Here is a 20,802-nt window from a genome sequence, read left to right on the forward strand (position 1 = left end):
TCCACACTTATTGAAAATGCTCAAAATGCATTCATGTTTTATGTAATCCTGCAAATAAGTCAACATCCACTCTCATGTTATCATACGCCTCAACAGCTGCTTCTTCTTCTTCCTGATATTAATATACATGTTTCTGATCTATTATGAGCGGTTTTGTCAGATGTAACAGTTTCAAACTATAAGAAAATTGAAGCAACAAGTGAAAACAAAGCAGGGGAAAAGTATAAAAAGCAGCTTGTAATATCTAAACAAGCCTTGTTATGTCTTTGTCGTTGTACTGAAATGATTTGATAACTAAAGCTGGTGCCGCTTTAAAAAAAAAAAAACTTCTGTTACTCGTTGGGGTTGAACATGAAGACGGAGCCCTGCTGTATTTTATTCTCCGCTGTCGGTCTGGGCCCCGATTCATACGGCATACCACTGTGGGGATTTTTTACTGTTATCTTCGCCATCGGTTGCCATGTTTGACGTGTCACCTTGGCAACCGCAGCCATGTGGATATGTTTTTCTGTGATGTTGCTTTCATTCTTTGTTGTGCATGTAGTAGAAAACGCCCTTTTTTTTCCTTCTGCTGGGAAAGCAAGACTTAACTAGTGACTTTTTTTTTGTTGTTATTTTAAATGTGTATACCTTCATATAGATGAGGGAGGAATCTGGTTTCTAGATCAAGTTTCTAGATTTAAGGGTCTTCAGAGTGCTGGTGGAGCCATTACAAGCTAAACATCACCAGGCGCAACTCAAGAGTTTAGCCTCGACATACAGCTCATTTAACTCAGAGTAATGAAGCATAATATTTTTAGAAGAGTTCCCCAAGTGTCAGGCATAGGAGCTAAAATGTTTAAAAAATTAAACTATAGGGTCAGAAGTGACTCCGGTGATACAATCATCTAAACAGGGCGAGCTAGAGGGAGGGATGCACCCCTGGCGCCATTAACTGGACCCCTCAGTCTGGGATCAAGTCCAAATAAGCCTCAAGTCACTGCTTCGCTCACAGTGCTCTCTCTCCCCAAACTCATCTCTGTCCCTCTAACCCTCGCCCATTCCATCAGAATCCCACCCCTCCACCTCCTCTACCTCCCCCTCCTACACACACACACACACACACACACACACACACACGTACACACACTCGCCACTCACTCGCACACATACCCAGGCACAGTTGGCAGCCCCAACCTAAACATATTCACACATCACATCACTGCTCAACACATGGCTCTTTGTACCAGCGTGATTGGAGGTACAGGGAGCTCACACACATACACACACACTGAACTTTTTAGGTGAAACAGCCGTCCAGTCTCTCCTCTGGCGGGGGCCCCACGCTCGCCCGCAGCACGGCCCCCGTACAATCAAAAGGGGGCTATATCCACGTGGAAAATAGCCCTAGTTACCAAAGTACACAAATAAAAGTGAGATGGTCAATATTTCACTGGAATGTCTGTACAAATGTCACATTGTTAGCCCGGAGGATTAAGTCTCTGAAAACTGAAGATTCTTAGCTAATGCATACTTTGTGAAAACATTTTGGCAGCCAATTTCTCAAAGAACCGCTGGGAGAAAAATGGCACGTTAGCGAGGGCCGCAGCGCGAGAGAGAAGAGAAGAAAAAGAAGGAAGAGTTCGATCCTATAAAAATCATCATCAAGCCGGACTTCGGGCCTCGCTGTTTTTCACAATCGTTTTTTTACTCTGCAGTCACGATGCATGAATAGTCTCTGTGTGTGATGGGTGGTGAACTGCCTCTCAGTGCTGCCTTATGGAGATCTTTGGGGGGCGGGGGGGGGCTCTCAACTCGTCAGTTTCCAAGAGTGTTTTAAGATGTAATAAGACACAAGGGACAGAACATTGTTCCAGTGTCACTCAGAAGAGGGAGAATTGCCATTTACGGCGGTCAAAACAACAGAGCGGCATCTTGTAAACAAACACGGGGCTGTGTGTCGTGGCATTCATCGGCGCTCGGCTGCCTCCTCTGCCTCCCTCTTTGTGGGGAGACCACCATCCCCTTTAAATGGGCTCATAAAATAAGTCACTTCCCTTTTGACATTGTCCTGCCTCTCAAACTTGTTCTCAGAGGAGGGGTGGTGGGGGTGGGGGTAGGGGGTTGAAAACGCCTCACGGACAAAAACCAGATTAGACACCTCGCCACCCCCCCTCTGCCTGCCATCATGTGCCCCTGAACCAGACGAACCTCAGGGTGCCCCCCCCCTACACCACCACCACCACCACCACCCACCACCTCCCTGCCTCGACCGCCACCACCCTGCAGGCTTAACCAGCGAGGTCAGGGGTTAACAGCCACTCCTCTGAGAGAGGTCCTGTCCTCTGACCCCTCCCTGTCCGCCAGCCAGCACATCCACCACACACAGTAACTCACCCACCCCCTGGTCCTCCAACAAACCCGAATCACTCCCAATAATAACACCACCACCATACATTCCCCCTACGCATACAAGAAAACATAAACACAGGCGACTCCGAGCCATAAAAGTCGCAAACATGAGCAAAGAAATATATATAAATAGAAAAAGCTAAACGGCCGTGCCCCGATCTCGAGTCATAAAAAGTCCCTCGAGGATTATTTCCGTCCCCTCCTGAACTCTAAACATCGCTTTAAAAACACGCTATAAGAGAGCCGTGAAGGAAGCTGGGGGGCAACACATGTCACCAGCCGTCCACAGACTTCTGTCACTAATTGGAGCCTGGTGGTCTGAGACTGAGGCCGACCTCGGAGCGTTCACACAGCCATCACACATTTGTAAATAATTAAAAAATGAACTGTACCCTGCTTATAGCTTATGTACATACTAATGCAACTCCCTGGGGGTTGGGGTGGGGGTCTTTTGAAGCAGTGTGGATGATAATGGACATATGATATCATTTCAGAACATGACAATCGTGTGAACGCGTCCCGAGTACGACTGTTGGATGACTGAGTGTATTAAAAAAAAGCACAAATCGACACCTCCGAATACACAAATGCTGACTATTAATTGGCATATCAAGCTCCTTGCTATAACATGTAAAAGGAGAGTGCTGCTGCCAGTCTGGCGGAGCGAGACTGTTGTAAAATTTGCACGCCCTGCAGCCATAGCATTCTCCTCTTGCTCCTCACCTCTGTCTAGGGGTGTAATTATCCTGGAGAGAGGAGGGAGGAGGAGGGAAGAGAAGGGGGATTGGTGCCATTTGTTGAGTAACTTTCTGTTCTGCTCTACATCCTGTCAAGCACAATCACATGAGCTCAACCTGTGGTCTATTGAGTAGTCCCCCCCCCCCACCCTCCCCTCTCCCCGTTGTTGCTTTTTAAAAGGTGTTAAGTTTAACTCACGAGCATGACGTCTGTGAAATGCTTAGGAAAAGGTAGAAAGGTTAAAAAAAAAAAAAAGGAGGTACATATTTCATTTCTAAAATCATAGCAATTGCTTTTTCTAAAGGCTTTCCCCCCTTCTTAAATTCCTTCCTGTTTCAGCATGTTGTCAAATCACCCCCTTTTTCTTTCCGTCTGCCCTCCTCTTTCATCTATAAGAACCCTACAATTGTGGTTTCCATCTTGACTCAGAAAAATGAATTCTTTTAGCCGTTACTCGCTTTAAAAAAATGCCATTTATCCATTTTGGAAAAAGACTTTCCAATTAGTTTCCCCAACTCGGTAATTCAACATTTCAAACTATTCTGATGAGTCTGTCTTCAATAAGGAAGGAAATAAATCACTGATATGAAAGGAAAATGTCTCAGTGTGCTTCACTTTTTTACAAGCTTTCGTTAATAAGTTGAAAAGGCGACATTTGGTTTAAATGTTGGATGTGTCATGTTGAAATTAAGCCCACATATATTTAAAAAAAAAAACCTGAATAAATGTTTTCGAGGCAGTGTAATTGTGCAGGGTTTAGCCGGGGAATCTCCCTCATGAGATCAGTCCAGAGCTGTAAAAACAAAAAAAATGTAGAAAGTGAAGTGTCTCATTTTTACACTGCATACTTTCACAGTGCTGCGAGGGGAAAAGTGCTTAAAAAGGTACAACATGATATTTCCCAGCGTATTACAAGAAATCCTTTAACGAGGCGAGGGGACGGAGAGAGAGCGAGAGAGAGAGAGAGAGAGAGAGAGAGAGAGAGAGAGAGAGAGAGAGAGAGAGAGAGAGAGAGAGAGCTGGGTCTTATTTACAACCTGGAGGAGTATAGTTTGCGGGGGGAGGAGGGAAGGTTACAAACATCCACACATTCGCGTCGGGGCTGCTGCTTGGCACGACCGCAGACTCTCGCTCGGGGGGGGGCTCTGTGCCAGCAGTAGCTGAAAGAGGGGAAAGTGTGTCTTGTTCATTTTCCCCCGTCCAGATTTTCCCGACCTCTTTTTTTTTTGCTCTCACTCTCAGGAGCCAAACCGGGGGATGACCTGAAGACAACATAACCATCACCCTCACACACTAAACAGGGTCAACCTTTCAGATTTTATAAGTAGGAGCTTAAATACACTTTAAATGTTCTGTCAAGTCAAATAAGATCATTGAAAAAGTCAGTATGCATTGTGTGGTGCTACCAAAACGACATACGAAATACTACTTCACAATGTATTCAATAAAAAGCATGACCATACTAAGTGAAGACAGTAGCTTGCTGTCAATCAAACAAACTGTATCATAGCAACAACTTTATACATGGACTCCAGACCAAGAAGCCTGCAGAAAGAATAGCAGGCCCTCTTAAAGTACTGCAGTGTATAATACAGAGAAGAGGAAGCCAAAGAAGACCAAAAAATCCCCTGAAACTGTAAAAGCACAATGCAACAACTATTTCACTTCCATTTTAAAAGCCATATTAAATATAACAGCCACTCACATAAATCTATCTTACACACTAATACGCTGTGTGTGTACATGGGTGTACTCGGAGCTATGGCCGAAGCACCGCAAAGGGAGAAAATGTTCAATAACGTTATGCTGTAAGCGGAAACCATTATTAGAGAGCTAGGGCCGATCATATGGAGATAATCAGGGCAGGGGCGATACTTCCACCTACTCCGTTTCTACACTTCACCCTCTGACAAAAATAGAGTAATGACAAGTTTATGGCGACTTTTGGCAAACCGATAATGATTTTCAAGCTCTCGGGTTCATGAGAGAAAGTCTAGAGGAGGCTGAAAGTGCTGGCAGGGAGACTTCTGAATCTGACTGAAGTATTTGAATAAAACGGTTGGAAGCGACGCCAAAACTTCGTCTGTAACTTTGCTTTAATGTTAAGTGTTGCACTTAACTGCCGCTCAGCACCTCAGAGCGCCGACTGGTACTGAAAAAGGACAGAAAGCACGGTTAAAAATTGTCATGGTGGAACGTTTGAAGCGGGAGGGGGTTTTATTTACAGGTGTCATGGAGGACGTTTAAATGTTGAGGACCTGCGTGAAGCTATCTCCTTTCAAAAGGCAGGATGTTCCACTACACATACTGCAGATCTGCTGACGCTCGCATGGAGAGAGAGAGAGACAGAGAGAGAGAGAGAGAGAGAGAAACCACTTTTAGCGCAAGGCTCCAGCCGTCCCATGACTCAGACGCTGTGCCGCTGCCATAACTAGCACATAGCCTGTAAAAGGATGGATCTGAGAGGAGGGCGACTCCTTTTAACATTTAAAAAGTTTGGTAGTAAAATCTTTTTTACAGGAAATAGTTTGAAATGGCAAACCTTAACATCTGTATGTTTGCCACAATAAAGAGTAAAGAGTTTGTCTCCTTGTGTTTGTATGTTCTCCAGTTATGAAATTATTGTTTTAGAGCTACAACATTTCCTCTGTGAAGATCTAAAGCAGATTTAAATATAGGAGAGTATATATATATAAAGGCTGTAGCTAAATAGATTGAGCACATGTTGACATTATGCATAATAATATAGTGTCAGCAGAGTGCAGCAGTATAAGGGCAAACAGCTAATGTGTATAATGGCTGTATACAGGAATATTCTGTTACTTACTGTCTCTACTATACTGTTTCCTCTCTGTTCCTTTTGCACCTGTGTATACTGCGTGCAAGGACAATAAAGTTCAATCTAACTTCATTCTAATCTAATAAAGAGCTGACACTAGGATACATCTGACTTTGCATCAACCATAATATGCCATATCCATCTTTATTTGTCGCTCGGCATGTTGTCAGCTGATGAGAAAGCCTCACATGATGAGCAGGACGCGCTAATACGAGCTGACCTGCAATCGGGCTTCAACCCCGGAGGTGTTAGAGGTTAATGCAAAAAAAGAACAATCGGCAGCGATGTCCATAAATAAATAAAACCCGGGTCCACTACTGGGAGGAAGCCTCTCAGTAGTGGAGAGCTCAGGAAACACTCGCACCGCTTGTGACATGAGAGATTTACTCCGCTTAGGAACAATGCTCGCCAGCCATTTATGAGGCAGGAAGTTTTGGTTTAGCAGAGTACTCTCTGGAGTGAATATTTTCAGCAACGCGGGTCCTGGCCGCAGGGCTTTTTTGGATAACGTTGGTGTAAAAAAAAAAGAAAAGATGTTTCCTTAAATAAATCGGGAATTAAAATCTCTCTTTTCCGCAACGCAGCTGTCAAAACACTAAACTGCCAAAATTTGCTTGTGAGATGGCATGAGTGTGATGAGAAAGAACAGCGTGCTTGGTTCAACTCATTACAATCTTCATGTCTCATCTGCTGCTGCTTTTAACACAGGAAAAAACTCTTTACCACCATAGAAACACTCTTAGAGCAGCCTACTTCTCATTTAAATGGACGATTTGTCACTTTAATTATGTTTATCTGTGCCAAAAAAAAAACAACAACCCTCCAACATGATTTTTGAAGCACAGTCTCCCAAACAAAAAAAGCACACACACTGGGATCCATAAATCGGAGCCCTCTGCCACCGGAGTCCATTTCTGATTGCTAAACCAGTCAGGGCCTCTGGCCAATTAAAACTCTCCATTTGTGAACATTCCAAAACGCTGTCATCCATGAACATTTACCCAGAAGCCCCTGGGGAGATTCCACAACATTGCCCTGGCCTCTCGCTCTGTCTGTTTCCCCCACCTCTCCCCCCAGTCCCCGGCCCTGCATCTCCGGCTTTGTCTCCCCACACAAAAGCTCCCTGCCTACACCACTTCCCAGGTCACTGCTTTGTCAGGGTTTCGACTCGCTCCTGCACTTCCCCGAGTGCGTTAAAAAAAAAGAGTCAGAAACCAAATGCCAACCACTGTTTCTGTTCAGGAGGGGGGGGGGGGCTGTTCGCAGACTGTCCACCTGCTTAACACTTTATGTGAAATGATGTCTTGTGTTTGACTCTCTGACCTCACGGATTGTGTATTTGGAATGAGGTTTCCTGGTGTCAGAGTGGAAATTTAGGAGGGAGTGGAGGCTGTTGATTGAACTACACTGGGCAAAGTTCATGTGTTAGCCATTAAAAACCAAGACAGCTCAACACCTACATCATAAAAAGGCCAAAAACAAATAAACTATTGTGTAGAGGGTATTTTCTAATTTTTTTAGCATTCTTTAAGGTCATTCATCTAGCAAAGTAAATGTGCTACTGTGTTATTTACTCAAAATGTGTCACCGGCCAACTTTAAACACGGCACGACATGCTTGTCATAGCAGGAAAACATATGACAGCAAGTAGTTGGCACTAAAAAGGAGCAGCAAGGTGTGCCAGAGGTCAAAAAACATACAAACATAGCAGGGAAGAGATGACATCATATAAATGAAAAGGTCAAAACTTTCAACACTCTGAAGAGCACGGTTCTTGATTCAACAAAGTTTTGGGGAATTAACACTTCAAACTAGAGGGGTTTTTTTTCGGGGGGGGGGGGGGTGAGATTGAACTTTGGCCAGTTGCATAGCGCGCTACATGCAAACTTTTTTAGCAACTTGTTTTAACTTCCAAATAAACACAGCAACCACTGGTGATTGGCTAGATGGCCATTCAGACCCAATCTCCATTCGCAAGAGTGCCTATGCCAGGTGTGTATGTACAGACTACACATTCAATCTAATGCAATGTGGACAAAATCATGATATTTTAGCCAAATATCTCGATATCGATGACCATTGGTGCTCTAATCATTAGTAATGTGCATATACTGACTAAGTGTATAAAGGCAAATAGCACAACAGCTATAAAAGCCTGTTAAGCTCAGAAAATGACATCAGTTCACTGTAATGCAGCCTTTAAAAATCAGATATTGATATATTGCTATGCCCTAATTCATACACAAAAGGAAAAAAAAAAAACATGACACCTTGCTACCATCACTAAAGAGACGGCCCCATCTATCAGTGGGAGTTGGAGGCAATGATTCACCTTAACAACTAGTCTAATCTTTCACCCTTTCCACATCTTTCTTTCAGGTGATGTGTGCCTTTTGATGAGCCGCTGAGTTTTGCCGTGTGTTTGATCTGCTCGCTTTTTTTTTTACTACAGATTCCACCTCGACTCTTTAGCCGGGTGCGTATGTCTGTGTCTGTGTCTGTGTTTGTGTGTGTGAGTGTGTGTGTGTGTGTGTGTGTGTGTGTGACCGCGAGTGAATGAAAGAGAGTGGGAGACTGTGTTATGTTTAAGATTTGCAGAGACAGGCAGAGGTTTTGCAGACAAACGGAGTGAGGACATGTTACAGCACAGCATGATTATCACAAGGGAAGAGGAGGAGAAAAGAAAAGAAGAAGAAGCAGAAGAAGAAGAAGAAAAAAAAAGCACAAAAGACCTTCCTGGCTTGTCCCTCTACACCAGCCCTCCATCTTTCCACTGACTCATGGCACACAAATGAAAACAGACTTTTTAAAAAAGGAGATGAAAAACAATCTACTTAAGGCCGAGTGCTTTACCAGGGAAGCCTATGCAAACACTGTTGATACACTACCGCTGAGCTTACTAATAAGTCACCACTCCAGAGCCACGCACTAGACTATCTAAGGAGGTTTTACACTCCAAAAAAACCTGTCTCTGTGCCCTGTGCGCGCGAGCTCGACATAAACAAATCACGACACCCCTCCCACCAGAGCTCAGCCGAAAAGAATCCAAAAAATCCAACTTTGTTGAAACATATGAGAGCTTTTAAAAGATTCAACGCACAAACAATACGTTTGGTCGTTGCCAGTAAAAGCCAGCGAACCCCTCCTAAGGACAGGGAACTCTTTGACAATGTTTATAACAGACATCCAAAAAGCAGCTGAGGTCCACCAGATGTTGAGGCAGGACGGGGCCTGGCGAAGCCCCCCACCCTCCCCCCACCCCCACCCCGCACCCCCAGGCAGAATGAGGTCAGGTACAAGATCAAGTTTCTGGAAGCTCAAAGCTACAAAAGGGCAACAAAGATTCTGATATACCTGTTGGGCCTTGGGAAACTGGACACCGGCGTAGGCGGTGGGAAGAGAACCCCTCATCGCAGGCTGTCAAAAGGGGGCTAAAGAGTCTACGGTACAATGGTTTAATGGGGCTTCGGTCATGGATGCCTCGGCGCGCTCCTGATGATATGTACTGAATGTGACTGCTCTGAATCATCGCTACTTGCCGTTCCGACGATGCGCAGTATATTTCAAACCCCTGTCGGCTCGGCTCGCATTCCCACATAACGACTAATTTTTCCTGCCAGCAGAAAACCGCCCCTCAGAACACACTGACCAAATGATTTGCAGCTTTGGAAACATCATTTAACAAAGTATTCGCTGCTTTCATGTGTGTGTGTATGTGTCTGTGTGTGCTGTTTTTTCTTCTCCTCCCTCCCTCCCTCCCTCCCTCCCTCCCTAGCTTACAGGCCCTCAGCCAGCAGGACGTCTGCCATCGTTTTCTTCGTGTTTTAGATTTTGAAATTTTGACGACCTGCTTTTAACACATGGCATCAACTCGTCAGTCAAAATTCGCAGAGCTACGCCTTGCAGCCAAAAGACCTGCCCTGCTGCTTTTATGTCTGATAGAAGAAAAGGGCTTTGGTAAAAAATAAAAGAAACTCTTTAACAATATCATTTATATTTAAATAAATCTGAGTGTGAGCAGCACACAGAGGGATTAGGTAAATATTAGGAAACCTATTAAGCTAACTACAGTTTGGAAAAGTGAGCTAAGTGTGAGTGACTGCCCCGTCAGTGGGAGTCTTGATGTAGGCCTTGGGAGTAATTAGCAGGGATTACAGCGCATCTGGCCTGCACCCAGCACTGGGGTTTCAGCCCAAAACACCCAGGCCAGTCCCTGGCTTGGTTCCCTCACCGCTCTCCCCTAACCACACGGGCCTCTGGCGACTCGCACAAATCCTAATTATGATCACGACTATCAACACAGACATCAAGCCCACCGCGGCTTCATAGGAAATCAATTAACCTTGGTTGAGTTACACCTACATCATAACCGCACTCCCTTGCTGGCAGTGCCGCGGTGCGATGACTTCAGTGAAGTGAGCGGAGTCTCGTCGTGTCGGGGTGAGAGAGGGGTTCGCACCCCACCCCTGCAGTTTGGGATCAGAGCCCGCGGCCCTTTCGCCACACTCCTCACAGCTGGCTGAGTGACACCAGCAGTGAGGTGATCAACACAAAAGGAGACGCACGGCAGCTCGGATATCAGAGGAACAAAAAACCCCAAAAAACTTCAGCAACCAGGGGAGTCAAAAGATAGAGAGGAAGGGGGGGGGGGGGGGGGTGTTTAAAAACCTCGCCCTGTAGGACGCGTAGGAGTAGCACTGATAAAACAACTTACTCACATCCTGAACAGGCATACGCTGATCTGATAAAGCCCCTATTTGTCTAAAATGCTGAAGTAGATATCAAGAGAAAACAACTAATGATGTGTTTCAAGACAGAAATATCCTCAACTGTACCGTCACCTCATCTAACATCATGTGCTTTTTAAACATTTTCAGATTTTCTACATCATACACAAGGGTGTGTACCCAAATACTCCTCTGTGCTCTGCATCGGGAGGTGAAAACTTGTTACTGTTGCCTTCCGAAACATTCAGAAGCGATATCAAAGTTACAAGGGAGATGTGTGTTAACAAGCGGTGCGGTCTAGTTTCGGCTTGTTCATCATGTAGAAAAACTCTGAAGAAATGTGAAAGGGCGAAGAGACGAAGAGAGGGCTCGGTGGGCAGGGAAATACCAGTAGACCACTACATGGTGAAAACAAGAGGAAATCACACAGGGACCGAGAAGAAATAAAACAGAACCTCCCACAGGAGCTGCTGTGCTGAGGAGGAGTGAGCGGGGGGGGGGGGAGGTGAACCGATATGTCAGTCGGGACAGAGAAGGGGGAACTTGAAAGTGTGCAAACAGGACGTGTTAACAAGGAGTTTCGGGGGCCCGCTTGCTCTCATTTATCAAAAGCATGGAAAACCACAAAGCCAGATCAGCATTTTCTTACATTTTTGCATCAGACGGCGACCCACATAAATGTATTCTGTGGTTTCTAATCTTTGTTAAAACTTTGTGTTGTGTTCCACAGACGCGTGTACTCTCTCTCTCTCTCTCTCTCTCTCTCTCTCTGTACGTGTCTGTATAGCTGAGCGAAGATGAGTCACAGTGCATGCATGCATCCACTTACCTCCCCAGATTCTCTTAGTCTGTGTCATACACACTCACACACTCATGCTCACTCGTTCTTGCTCTCTGGCTCCGGCCCTGGCCCACCATTCCTCCTGGGTATTCACTTCAACTTGCCCTGCTACAAAACTCTTCCCTGTCAGTCAAATCCCCCCTCACTCTCTCTCACTCTCTCTCTCTCTCTCTATTTTTCTCTGTATGCCTCAGTCAGTCCCTCCAGTGCTCTCCTCTTTGTTGCCGTGTGTTCCCAGCTCCGGGGCTCCCTGTGTTGCGGGTCTTGGTGGTCCGGTGTGGAATGTGGTAGGGGGGTGGAGGGGTGGCAGGCTGGCCTAAAAGGGGGGTGTTCAATTGTTCCCACACACAGCATCCACCCCCCACTGATCTGTCGCTCACTTGGCCATTTGAGGGAGGTGTGTAAGGGGGGGGGGGGTTTGGGCCAAAGCAAAAAAAAGATGCAGAGATGGAATTACGGACGCTCTGCCGACACACACACACACACACACACACACACACACACACACACACACACACACACACACACACACACACACACACACACACACACACACACACACACACACACACACACACAGCGATTGAATGGGCGCTACACTCTGAGAATACTAAATGAGTGTAAGAGGAAAAACTTAACATTCCACAGTCCTCCGTGCTGAAGAGTAAAGGCCCCCAAAAAAAACCCAAATCAGGTCTAAGAAAGACAATATCTCTTCATCCGTCAGATAGGATCCACGCACAGACTAAACCAGGTACTTTCAGTGCCATGCTCCAACTACTTCCGTGTGCATTTCTTTCTTTCTTTTTCTAGGTTATGTGATGAACTGATTTGTTTTGGACCAATGATAAGGCAGCTGTTGTTGGCAGAGCAGAACAGGGGCACCACTAGAGTCGCTGATATCAGACCTGCCACGCTGTGATCGCAGGAAGCTGATAAGAGCGGAGGCGAGATACCGGCGAGCTGGCAGGCACGTGTAGGCGCCCTCCCCTCTCTACATCCATCCACCTTCCCCCTTCCTCAGGCTCATCTGGACGCTGGGAGTTGCAGCCCAGTTCACCCCCCCCCCCCCTTTGAGTTCACAAGACATTAGCCTCATGATACCGAAACTCAATTATACTTAAGTCTCTCTTAACAGTTAGTGAGGAGATGTCTCATAAAAACAGGAACCGTCGCATTATCGCTGACCACAGAGGGCCCACGTCCAATAAGTCCTCACTGTTAAATCCTCACTATTTATTGATAAGTCTATCAACAGTTTCCTGGAGGAGTATCACCTGCAACATTTGGAAGTCTTGAATTCAACTTCAGTTATAAGACATTACTCGTAAAGCCCTTAAAATGAAAAGCAGTCTCTGTATCATTACTGTAAATCTCATCTAACCTAGATACAGGCAAACCAAAACCTGAGATCTGCTATGATGGTTTATATTGTTCAATTCTACCCTTGAGTTGGAAAAAAAAGTGTGTTTTAACGTTCAAAATCCGTTGCTACAATAATAACACCTGCTCTTAAAATTGTTTTTTTTTTTTTAAAAAGGGCGTACGACACTGAAAAATCAAGTGTTCGAAAGTTGGCTGAACAGCAGCAGAGGTCTATCCCATCGTTCAGGAATGTTATCAGAGATTACTGTGCAGGCTTGGACTTTAATGCCGAAGTGTTTATTTAATCACAGCCCACACAGATTTTCTCAATTTTCTCTCCCAATCAATCACTGATATTAAATGTTTGTGCAATTCATTCCTCAGGGGACAAAATTAAGTCCAAAGAACTTTTCGTTTAGACTCTAAGCAGTCACGCAGCAAGTTTTACGACCATGTAAAGTTTTTTTTTTGCCTTTAAACAATCCAAATTTCCACGTTATTCTGTATGAATTTGTGATGACATAATCAGGCTGCTAAAGCTGCTGGGTGATTTTAGACTTGCTCGTCTCTTAACGTTAATCCAAGCATTGACGTATCTACTTCTGTAATAGTTTTTTAAGTGTCTTCTTATGTATACAAAGTCTACTTTAATCTAATCTTACATGTAGTTTTGATAAGCGTTGAGTCATTTATTTATTACTATCATGAGTCAAGCTCGCATGTTTGAATCTAGCATTGGGTGGTACCAGATCTACAGGTGGGACAAAGACAGTTTATTACCTTTACCTTTAAGATCTTTCACCTTTTCTCTGCTTGGCCTCTCTAGTGATACCAAACTACTTCTGGCTCATAACAGTGTTGGGGTTTTTAAAAAAAAGGTAGGGCCCACAGTAGCCTTGTGATACCATACAGTGGAGATCTCTGTCTAATGAAGTCTACAACGATTCCTAAATGCACTGTAGTTGCTTCAATAGTGGTGCTACCATACATTTCATAAAAGGACACGCCTTATCGGAAATGATGCTCTCTGAACATTCTCCTCCATGCAGGGTTTTTTTTTTTACTCTTATTGTTTCCACCCAGTTTTTATATGAAAGATTGCCGTTTGCTTTTAGAGACTGACCTTTCAGTTTAAGCCCACACTTACACATTTCGGGCACTAAATGATCGTAATTCATGCTAAATCTTCTTAAAAAGTCAACATCTGATACAAGATCACATATCTAATACCACCTTGTATTTCTCTGACCCTTTGCCAGTTGTAATATGCCTTTAGGTAAGTTTCTCTTAGATAACATAGGCTGTTAAAGATAAATTGGAACATCCAGACCTCATGTGACTACACAAGGGCCCTGTGATGTGTATGATGCAATATATTAAAAGTCACTGCAGGGTTTTCTGGAACATTTAACCATTCTAACTGTAAAAGTGACTGCAATATCACCAACAACATGCACTACTTTCTATCTGCACGTCAGTTCTTCTTTCGATGAGCTACTTCTCAATAATAAATAGACACATTTTGGACTTTTGGCCTCCGAAACTAGACCAGGAGGGAAATAAGAAGCAGGTGTGTAATGTAATTAAAAAGTCAAAGTGCAAAAGTAATGCAATAATCATAAAATAATCTTTCGATGTGGTGCAGATTATGATACATACACCTTTTTTTTAATGAGTGTTCCACATTGCACTTCTCTACGACCAGTTTTTGAAAACGACTCCTGACGATAAGACTCGCAAAGTCTTTCACGTAAAACAAAGAGAGCCTTTTGCACTTTTACGGGATTGACCTTGAGAGGCAAGCAAGACACTTGGCTGGTAGTTTATTAGTTAATTATTAGGAGGTGTTTAAATACTAAGCCACAGTTCTCTGGAGTAGAGCGACTCAAATATTGGCCTTTGAGCTATAAAGGCTCCCTCAGACCGTGTGTGTGTGTGTGAGTGTGTGTGTGTGTGTGTGTGTGTGTGTGTGTGTGTGTGTGTGTGTGTGTGTGTGTGTGTGTGTGTGTGTGTGTGTGTGTGTGTGTGTGTGTGTGCTCCAGTTCCCCACTCTTATCTTATCTGCTGAATGTCACTGCAATAACACAACCTGTTATTTCCCAAACCGTAATGATGCGGGGCACGCTGCCACCGGGCTAAAGGGCCCTCACAGTGCCAGCCTGCAGAATGTCTCAAGCTTACCGAGAGGAGGCCCACGCGCTGACGTCATGCGCGCTTTGAGTTTCAGAGTCATAATGCACTGAACTGATTACGAGCATGGGATGTTCCTCCTGCTGAAGTGAAAGAGGAGGGGAGGAAAAAAAAAAGACCCTCTTCTCTTTGATCTCTGCCATTGTCCCATACCTGAAGCATGACATCAAGCCCGACTGCCAGAGTAAACCAAAACAGATTTTGCTTGAAGAGCTGCGAAAAATAAAGGGGGGAAGCGAGGAGTAGCCTTTGACATGGAGAATACCAATCTGGTCAGTGTTAACTGCTCCGCTTTTTGAGGCAGAGCTTTAAGAGCTCGCCCATGTTGGAACGGCCCGAGCAGCACTTAGCGGACACCTTTTAACATTTCGCACAGTATCAAGTAGAACTGCTGAGAGAAATAAACATGGCCTACGATTAGCAGATGGCTTCAGATAGCAAAACCGCCAGTGACAATGTGTATGATTACTGACAATATTAATCTGTCATCATTAGGACCGTGAGCATCATTTATTCGCCATTTAAGCGAGGTATTCAACCACAGGGCCCTAAACAAATCATCATCGCAGCAGAGATGAAACTTGGAAACTGGGTTTTTGAACTGTTTCCATGTGAGTGGTAAAAGATTGATACCATGGGATCAACAAGGAATTTACCAAATGAGCCTGCCGTTTCTCTCTATCACTTAATTATGTCTGTGCCGAAGCGTTCAGGGTTTCCATTTCAGTTTTACTGCATTAAAACATCTTTATTAAATCTCGAGCCCGGCTTCAGCCAAGCCCGTCAGTAATGTGAATGGTAACAAACATCCTTATCTCTGCGCTGCCAACAATAACAAGATGATGTTTGCGGTTATGAGAGACAAGTTTTCAATCCTGTGTCTCCAATAAGCCCCCCATTACTCCCATCTGATTTATGATGCATGTATAAGAGAAGGTAAATACTTCTGAAACGACTTGTGTAACAACTGGCAACGATGCTGTATAATTTCTAAAGTATGTCTGCAACCCAAGTCTGTACAGTTATGGTTAAAAATCTAAAAAGCCATTATTTTAGTAGAAATATTCTCATCACAACTTCTTATCTTAAGAGGAACCGTATTTTACAGCAGCTTCTGCATCATATATGTCGACTATTTCAACTTCTCCAGATGTTTTCAGCGATACACCCCTTCCCAATGAACCATTTCCTCGATTATTAACTGCTGGAACTAAAACAGTGACGTACATATGCACATAATTAATCGTCTAACCTTTTCTGCACCCTCGCATCCAGTTCAGACTCTGTTATGGTAAGCAGAGAATTAATGTTTGAGTTTGACCCGTTGCAAAGTGAAGCGCTCGACAAACATGACTGAAGTTCAATCAGACTGCACATCTGGAGCCATTTCTCCCACAGCAACATGAAACATTTGGAGAGTGCGGGGGCTTTTGTATCCGCTTTTTTTTTTTTTTTTTGGCTTTCTGGAGACCCCCCAACTCTCTTTAATGACAGTAGACCTTGTTGCTTTCTATGGATCAATTATCTCAGTCTCTATCAATGACAAAGAGCTGCTCATTGAGGTCAGCCCTGCCTAAAAGGCCCAGACATACACCAGGAATCTATTGTAAAAGGAGAAGGCACGTGTGTGTGTAGCACACAAACCTGCACAATAAAACTGGCTTTATTCAGATCCTGCTTTCAAAACCCCAGAGATGCAAGACAATTAAATCCCACCAATGTAGTCATGTTGGGGTACTCTCAATGACATTTAGCATCACAATGACATACAGGCAGAAAACAAAAGGAGCTATAGACTTGTGTGAAATGCAGGGAAAAAATAAGTTCCCCTGTCTTTTTCTGAAAGTTACGCCCGACTCAAATTCTAATGAGCCCTTGTGACCTGAACAGATAGAAGACAACGCAAAGTAAACTTATAAAAAGGACTTCAGTGCAATAAAAAGAGGACATATACACATTGGCCACCCTTGTCAGTAAAAATAATGATGTGAACATTTTGTCAGAAAGGGAACTGTTAAAAGGTAAGAAGAGGACATTCTCAGTTTGCTGAATAAATCTGTATTCAATATCTTTTTTTTTTAAAAAGAGTGAAAACAAGACACCAACATGACAGTGACCGTGCCTGGATGACCTACTTCTATAATTTTAAACATGAGCGTCATGCTGAAGCCGCTTCACCACCGGCAGCCAAACTGGCCTGAGTTTAGGGGGGTTTGAGTATATGTGTGCATATTCATGTTAACCACCATAAAAATGAAAAGGAAAGGAGAGAAGGGAGGGATTTAAAGTATGCAGGGCACAGTGGAATTTCAAAACCCCAACCCCCTTCTCCTGCTCCCCTCAAGCCCTTCACTGTAAAAAGCCCACCCCCCCACATAAGTTTCCATTACTCGGGTTTAACTCATTATTAGCTAAATTGATTTGCCTTCTCACCTCTGTCTGACTATGAATGGAGCAGTTCCTCTTTATTACAGAGGGGTCTTCACTGGTGCATTACATCCTTCCTTGCAGACTAGATGCAGATGTAAGGGAACAACATGTGCCTATGCTGAAAATGTCCAAACCACAAAGTCAAATTAACCCAGAGAGAAGAAGAAAAAAAATAAATCCATAAGCCTGGTTCACACAATGCACAGGAATGTTTACTAAATCACTGCCGGCTGCCCTCACTTCACAGCCGTAGGAGTCTCTACTAAGGAAGCTTGGGAATAAACACAGGGCCTGGCTTCTTTCAGAGGAGAGCAGACTTTGTGTGTTGATTATACCTCTTTATTGTTATGAATTACCTACAAGTATTTCCTAAATGAAGACTATATTTACCCACTGGAGCAGTGAACTGGTGCCAGCCACACATTTGCCTCAAGCTTACATCCCCAGACGTTCCAGTTATCCCCCCCCCCCTCAAAAAAAACCTTGTACTGCAACTTTAAAACACATGATTAACCAAAAGTGACAGTTCAACTGATTGTTGTAGGTCCACCGGTACTTTTTCATGCCAATCACTCCCAAGTTTGAGAAGATTCTTGTCTTAAAGGAAACCATCTGGAAAACTGTTACAACTTAAGAGTAGCTGGCTGAAGCTAACAATGGGACAGCAAAAAAAGTTGTAATCACCTACTACAGTGGTTCTCAACCTATGGAACCTTTAAACTGACACTAATTAGACCATGGACCCACGTTTGATAAGATTATATCTCAGGGTCTGCTTTCAGAGAATGTATGAAACCCATGACCAAGCTATTCATACATTAATTGTGTTACTCATGGATGAAAGTAAGCTATACTGAAAATAAACCCCCTTCCCCCCCCCTGAAATCCCCCTTTAGGACCCCCACTTTGAGAACCGCTGACCTAGTAACCACTTAAGCTAACTTTTCTATCTTTGAAAAAAAAAGTTCACATTAGCTTCATGACCACCGGGAGACCTCTCGACGACCCATGAGGGAGCCCCCGGCCCCCAGTTTGGGAACCACTGTGCTCGTAACTGTAGTGTGCCAAGTTAGAGAAAACAGGCCGAAAGAAAAAAAAAAGTAGAGGTGAAACTCACCGTTTATTCCTTTGTTGGGTACATCGTTGACGTTGAAGCCTTTGGAGCTATAAGCAGCGCGGACGTCGTTGCAGTTTTTCAACTTTTGCTCCGCAGTGCCCGAAACAGACAACACGGCCAGCGTGCAAACCACACACAGCACCAGCAGCGTCTTCATTTTGTGTCAGTCCAAAAAAAATAGCTACAAAGTAACCAGCACAAAGAGTACGAACAAGTGATAGTCGCTCAGGTAGGTGTGTGTGCGCGTATGTATGTGTGTGTATGTGTGTGTGTGTGTGTGTGTGTGTGTGTATAGGAGCTCGGACAAAGTTTCAGCCTCCCACGCTGAGTTTCCTCATGGAGACGCTCCTTCAGCTCAACAGATACTTCATTCACAGCAGCAACAACTTCGAGGGAAGAAGAACATTTAAAAAAGAAAAAACACCGAAAAACAGCCTGAAACACTGCTTTAACTTCGTCCGTTTAACAGCTCGGATATTTAAGAAAAATGTCGAGTTCCAGCCTCAATCGAAAAAAAAAGAAAAAACACGAACCGAAAAAAAAAAACACTTTAAAAGTTTTCTTTAAAAAAAAACTGCAGGCAAGAATCTCAGAGTCACACTGCTGCTTCACAAGCTCGACGAGAGGAGAAACCACGGGAGGAGAGGAGGCGTTAAAGAGCTGCCTGCCGGGAAGGTGTTTTTTCTTCTTTCCTTCTTTCTTTCCAAACTTGAGGAGGGCCGTGGTTTCTGTAGGACAGGACACTGGACTGTATAGCTGGTCGTACTGGGATCCAGATGCATGCAAAAAAAAAAAAAAAAAAAAAAAAAAGCCCTAGTGGACACCCAGGAGTGAGTGCGAGTTCCGGGGACAAAGACCTGGAAAGCAGGAACACCAGGGGTGGAGCATGGAGCAGGGACTTCAAAACTCTGGATCTCTCTCTCTCTCTCTCCCTCTCTCTCTCTCTCCCTCTCTCGTTCTTTATAATGTCTAGACTAGCACTAACCAGTGTTGAAAATCAGGACTGGAGCAAAAGGTGGAGCATATCATGATGACTTATTATTGCTCCGCATGACATAAATAAAGGAAACATCATATAACCATAAGTCTTTAAAAATCACCAATCTCTTTCATTGCAGACCCCCATTTGACCTGGGTTTTTAGAGGGGGCTTTCTTATCTGTTTTTACTGTCTGGGTGGAGATAACACTGGAGATAAAAATCCATTGAAGTGAACAGACTTCCCACATGTTTCTCTCACTGTCCTAACATAAAATGATTAGTGAAGATAAAGTGTTTTCTATTGCTTTGTTGGAGATCCTTTGGAAACACATCAATGACCCCGCAGGGCCCCCACATCCCATGTTGAAAACAGCTATATTTTCTAATTGAATGTTGTCCGTCATGGGGGAAAATGGTATTTGTATTACCGCATAATTTACTTGACAAATAGTTTAGCAAATGCTATTTGATGCATGACATTTACAGTAGGCTACATCACAATCACGTGGGCACTGAAGACATTTTTTTATAATTCAGTACATCGTGGTTTGTTTAAAACACTCGGATTAAAACCTGGCTAGTGTTACAGTAACCATGGAGTCAAAATTACAGGCCTGCTCTTTACACAAACACAGGTCAGGCTGTGTCCTGTTAGCAACGGGCCAGTTGTGTTTTTAATATGCAGCTGCCTGCCTGTCACAGGGCGTCCAGTGTTGTAAACTACAGTAAACAGTCTGCTGGAAGCATGTTGAAGCTCTGTGAGCACACAGAGGTGACAAAAAGTAATGGGAGATTTATAAAACTGTCAGAATTGTTTTAGAATTGATACAGAACAGGAAAATCACCACAGTACATTTGGTTTTTGACATAAACCCTCTGAGCAGCTGCCGTTGGAATGATCCAAAAATCACTCAGAAATTCATCACAGTTTATTTTGAAACAGCAGCAAAGTTCTCCTTCGACTTAAATCTCTGTGTCTATGTGTCCTCAAACTTTTGTCCCTCCATTTGGAAATATTTAATATCCCATTTTCGAGGATGTCATCTGTTCAACAGATATTTAATATCCTGCATATCCTTGTGCTCTACTTGCTGAGAATATCTGTTCACGTCTCCACTCTTTTTATCTTTGTGTACCAGCGGTTGTTTTTATCTGCTGTCATGCTTCTGGCCTTTGCCCTCCTT

The 20,802-nt window shown here is 43.9% G+C and overlaps 1 protein-coding gene across 1 annotated transcript in view; it reads right to left on the minus strand.

Annotated features, from left to right (window-relative positions):
• The window catches only part of gpc4 (glypican 4), a 33,779-nt gene extending 14,228 nt beyond the window's left edge, over positions 1-19,551 (minus strand). Inside the window, exon 1 of the mRNA XM_053324367.1 lies at positions 18,639-19,551. Coding sequence (XP_053180342.1) covers positions 18,639-18,795 — 157 coding nt within the window. The 5' untranslated portion in view covers positions 18,796-19,551. The remainder of the gene's footprint in view (positions 1-18,638) is intronic.
• Between the last annotated feature and the right edge of the window lie 1,251 nt (positions 19,552-20,802).

This window comes from Scomber japonicus, chromosome 8 (genome assembly GCF_027409825.1).
Source record: "Scomber japonicus isolate fScoJap1 chromosome 8, fScoJap1.pri, whole genome shotgun sequence".
NCBI classification, from domain to species: Eukaryota; Metazoa; Chordata; class Actinopteri; order Scombriformes; family Scombridae; genus Scomber; species Scomber japonicus.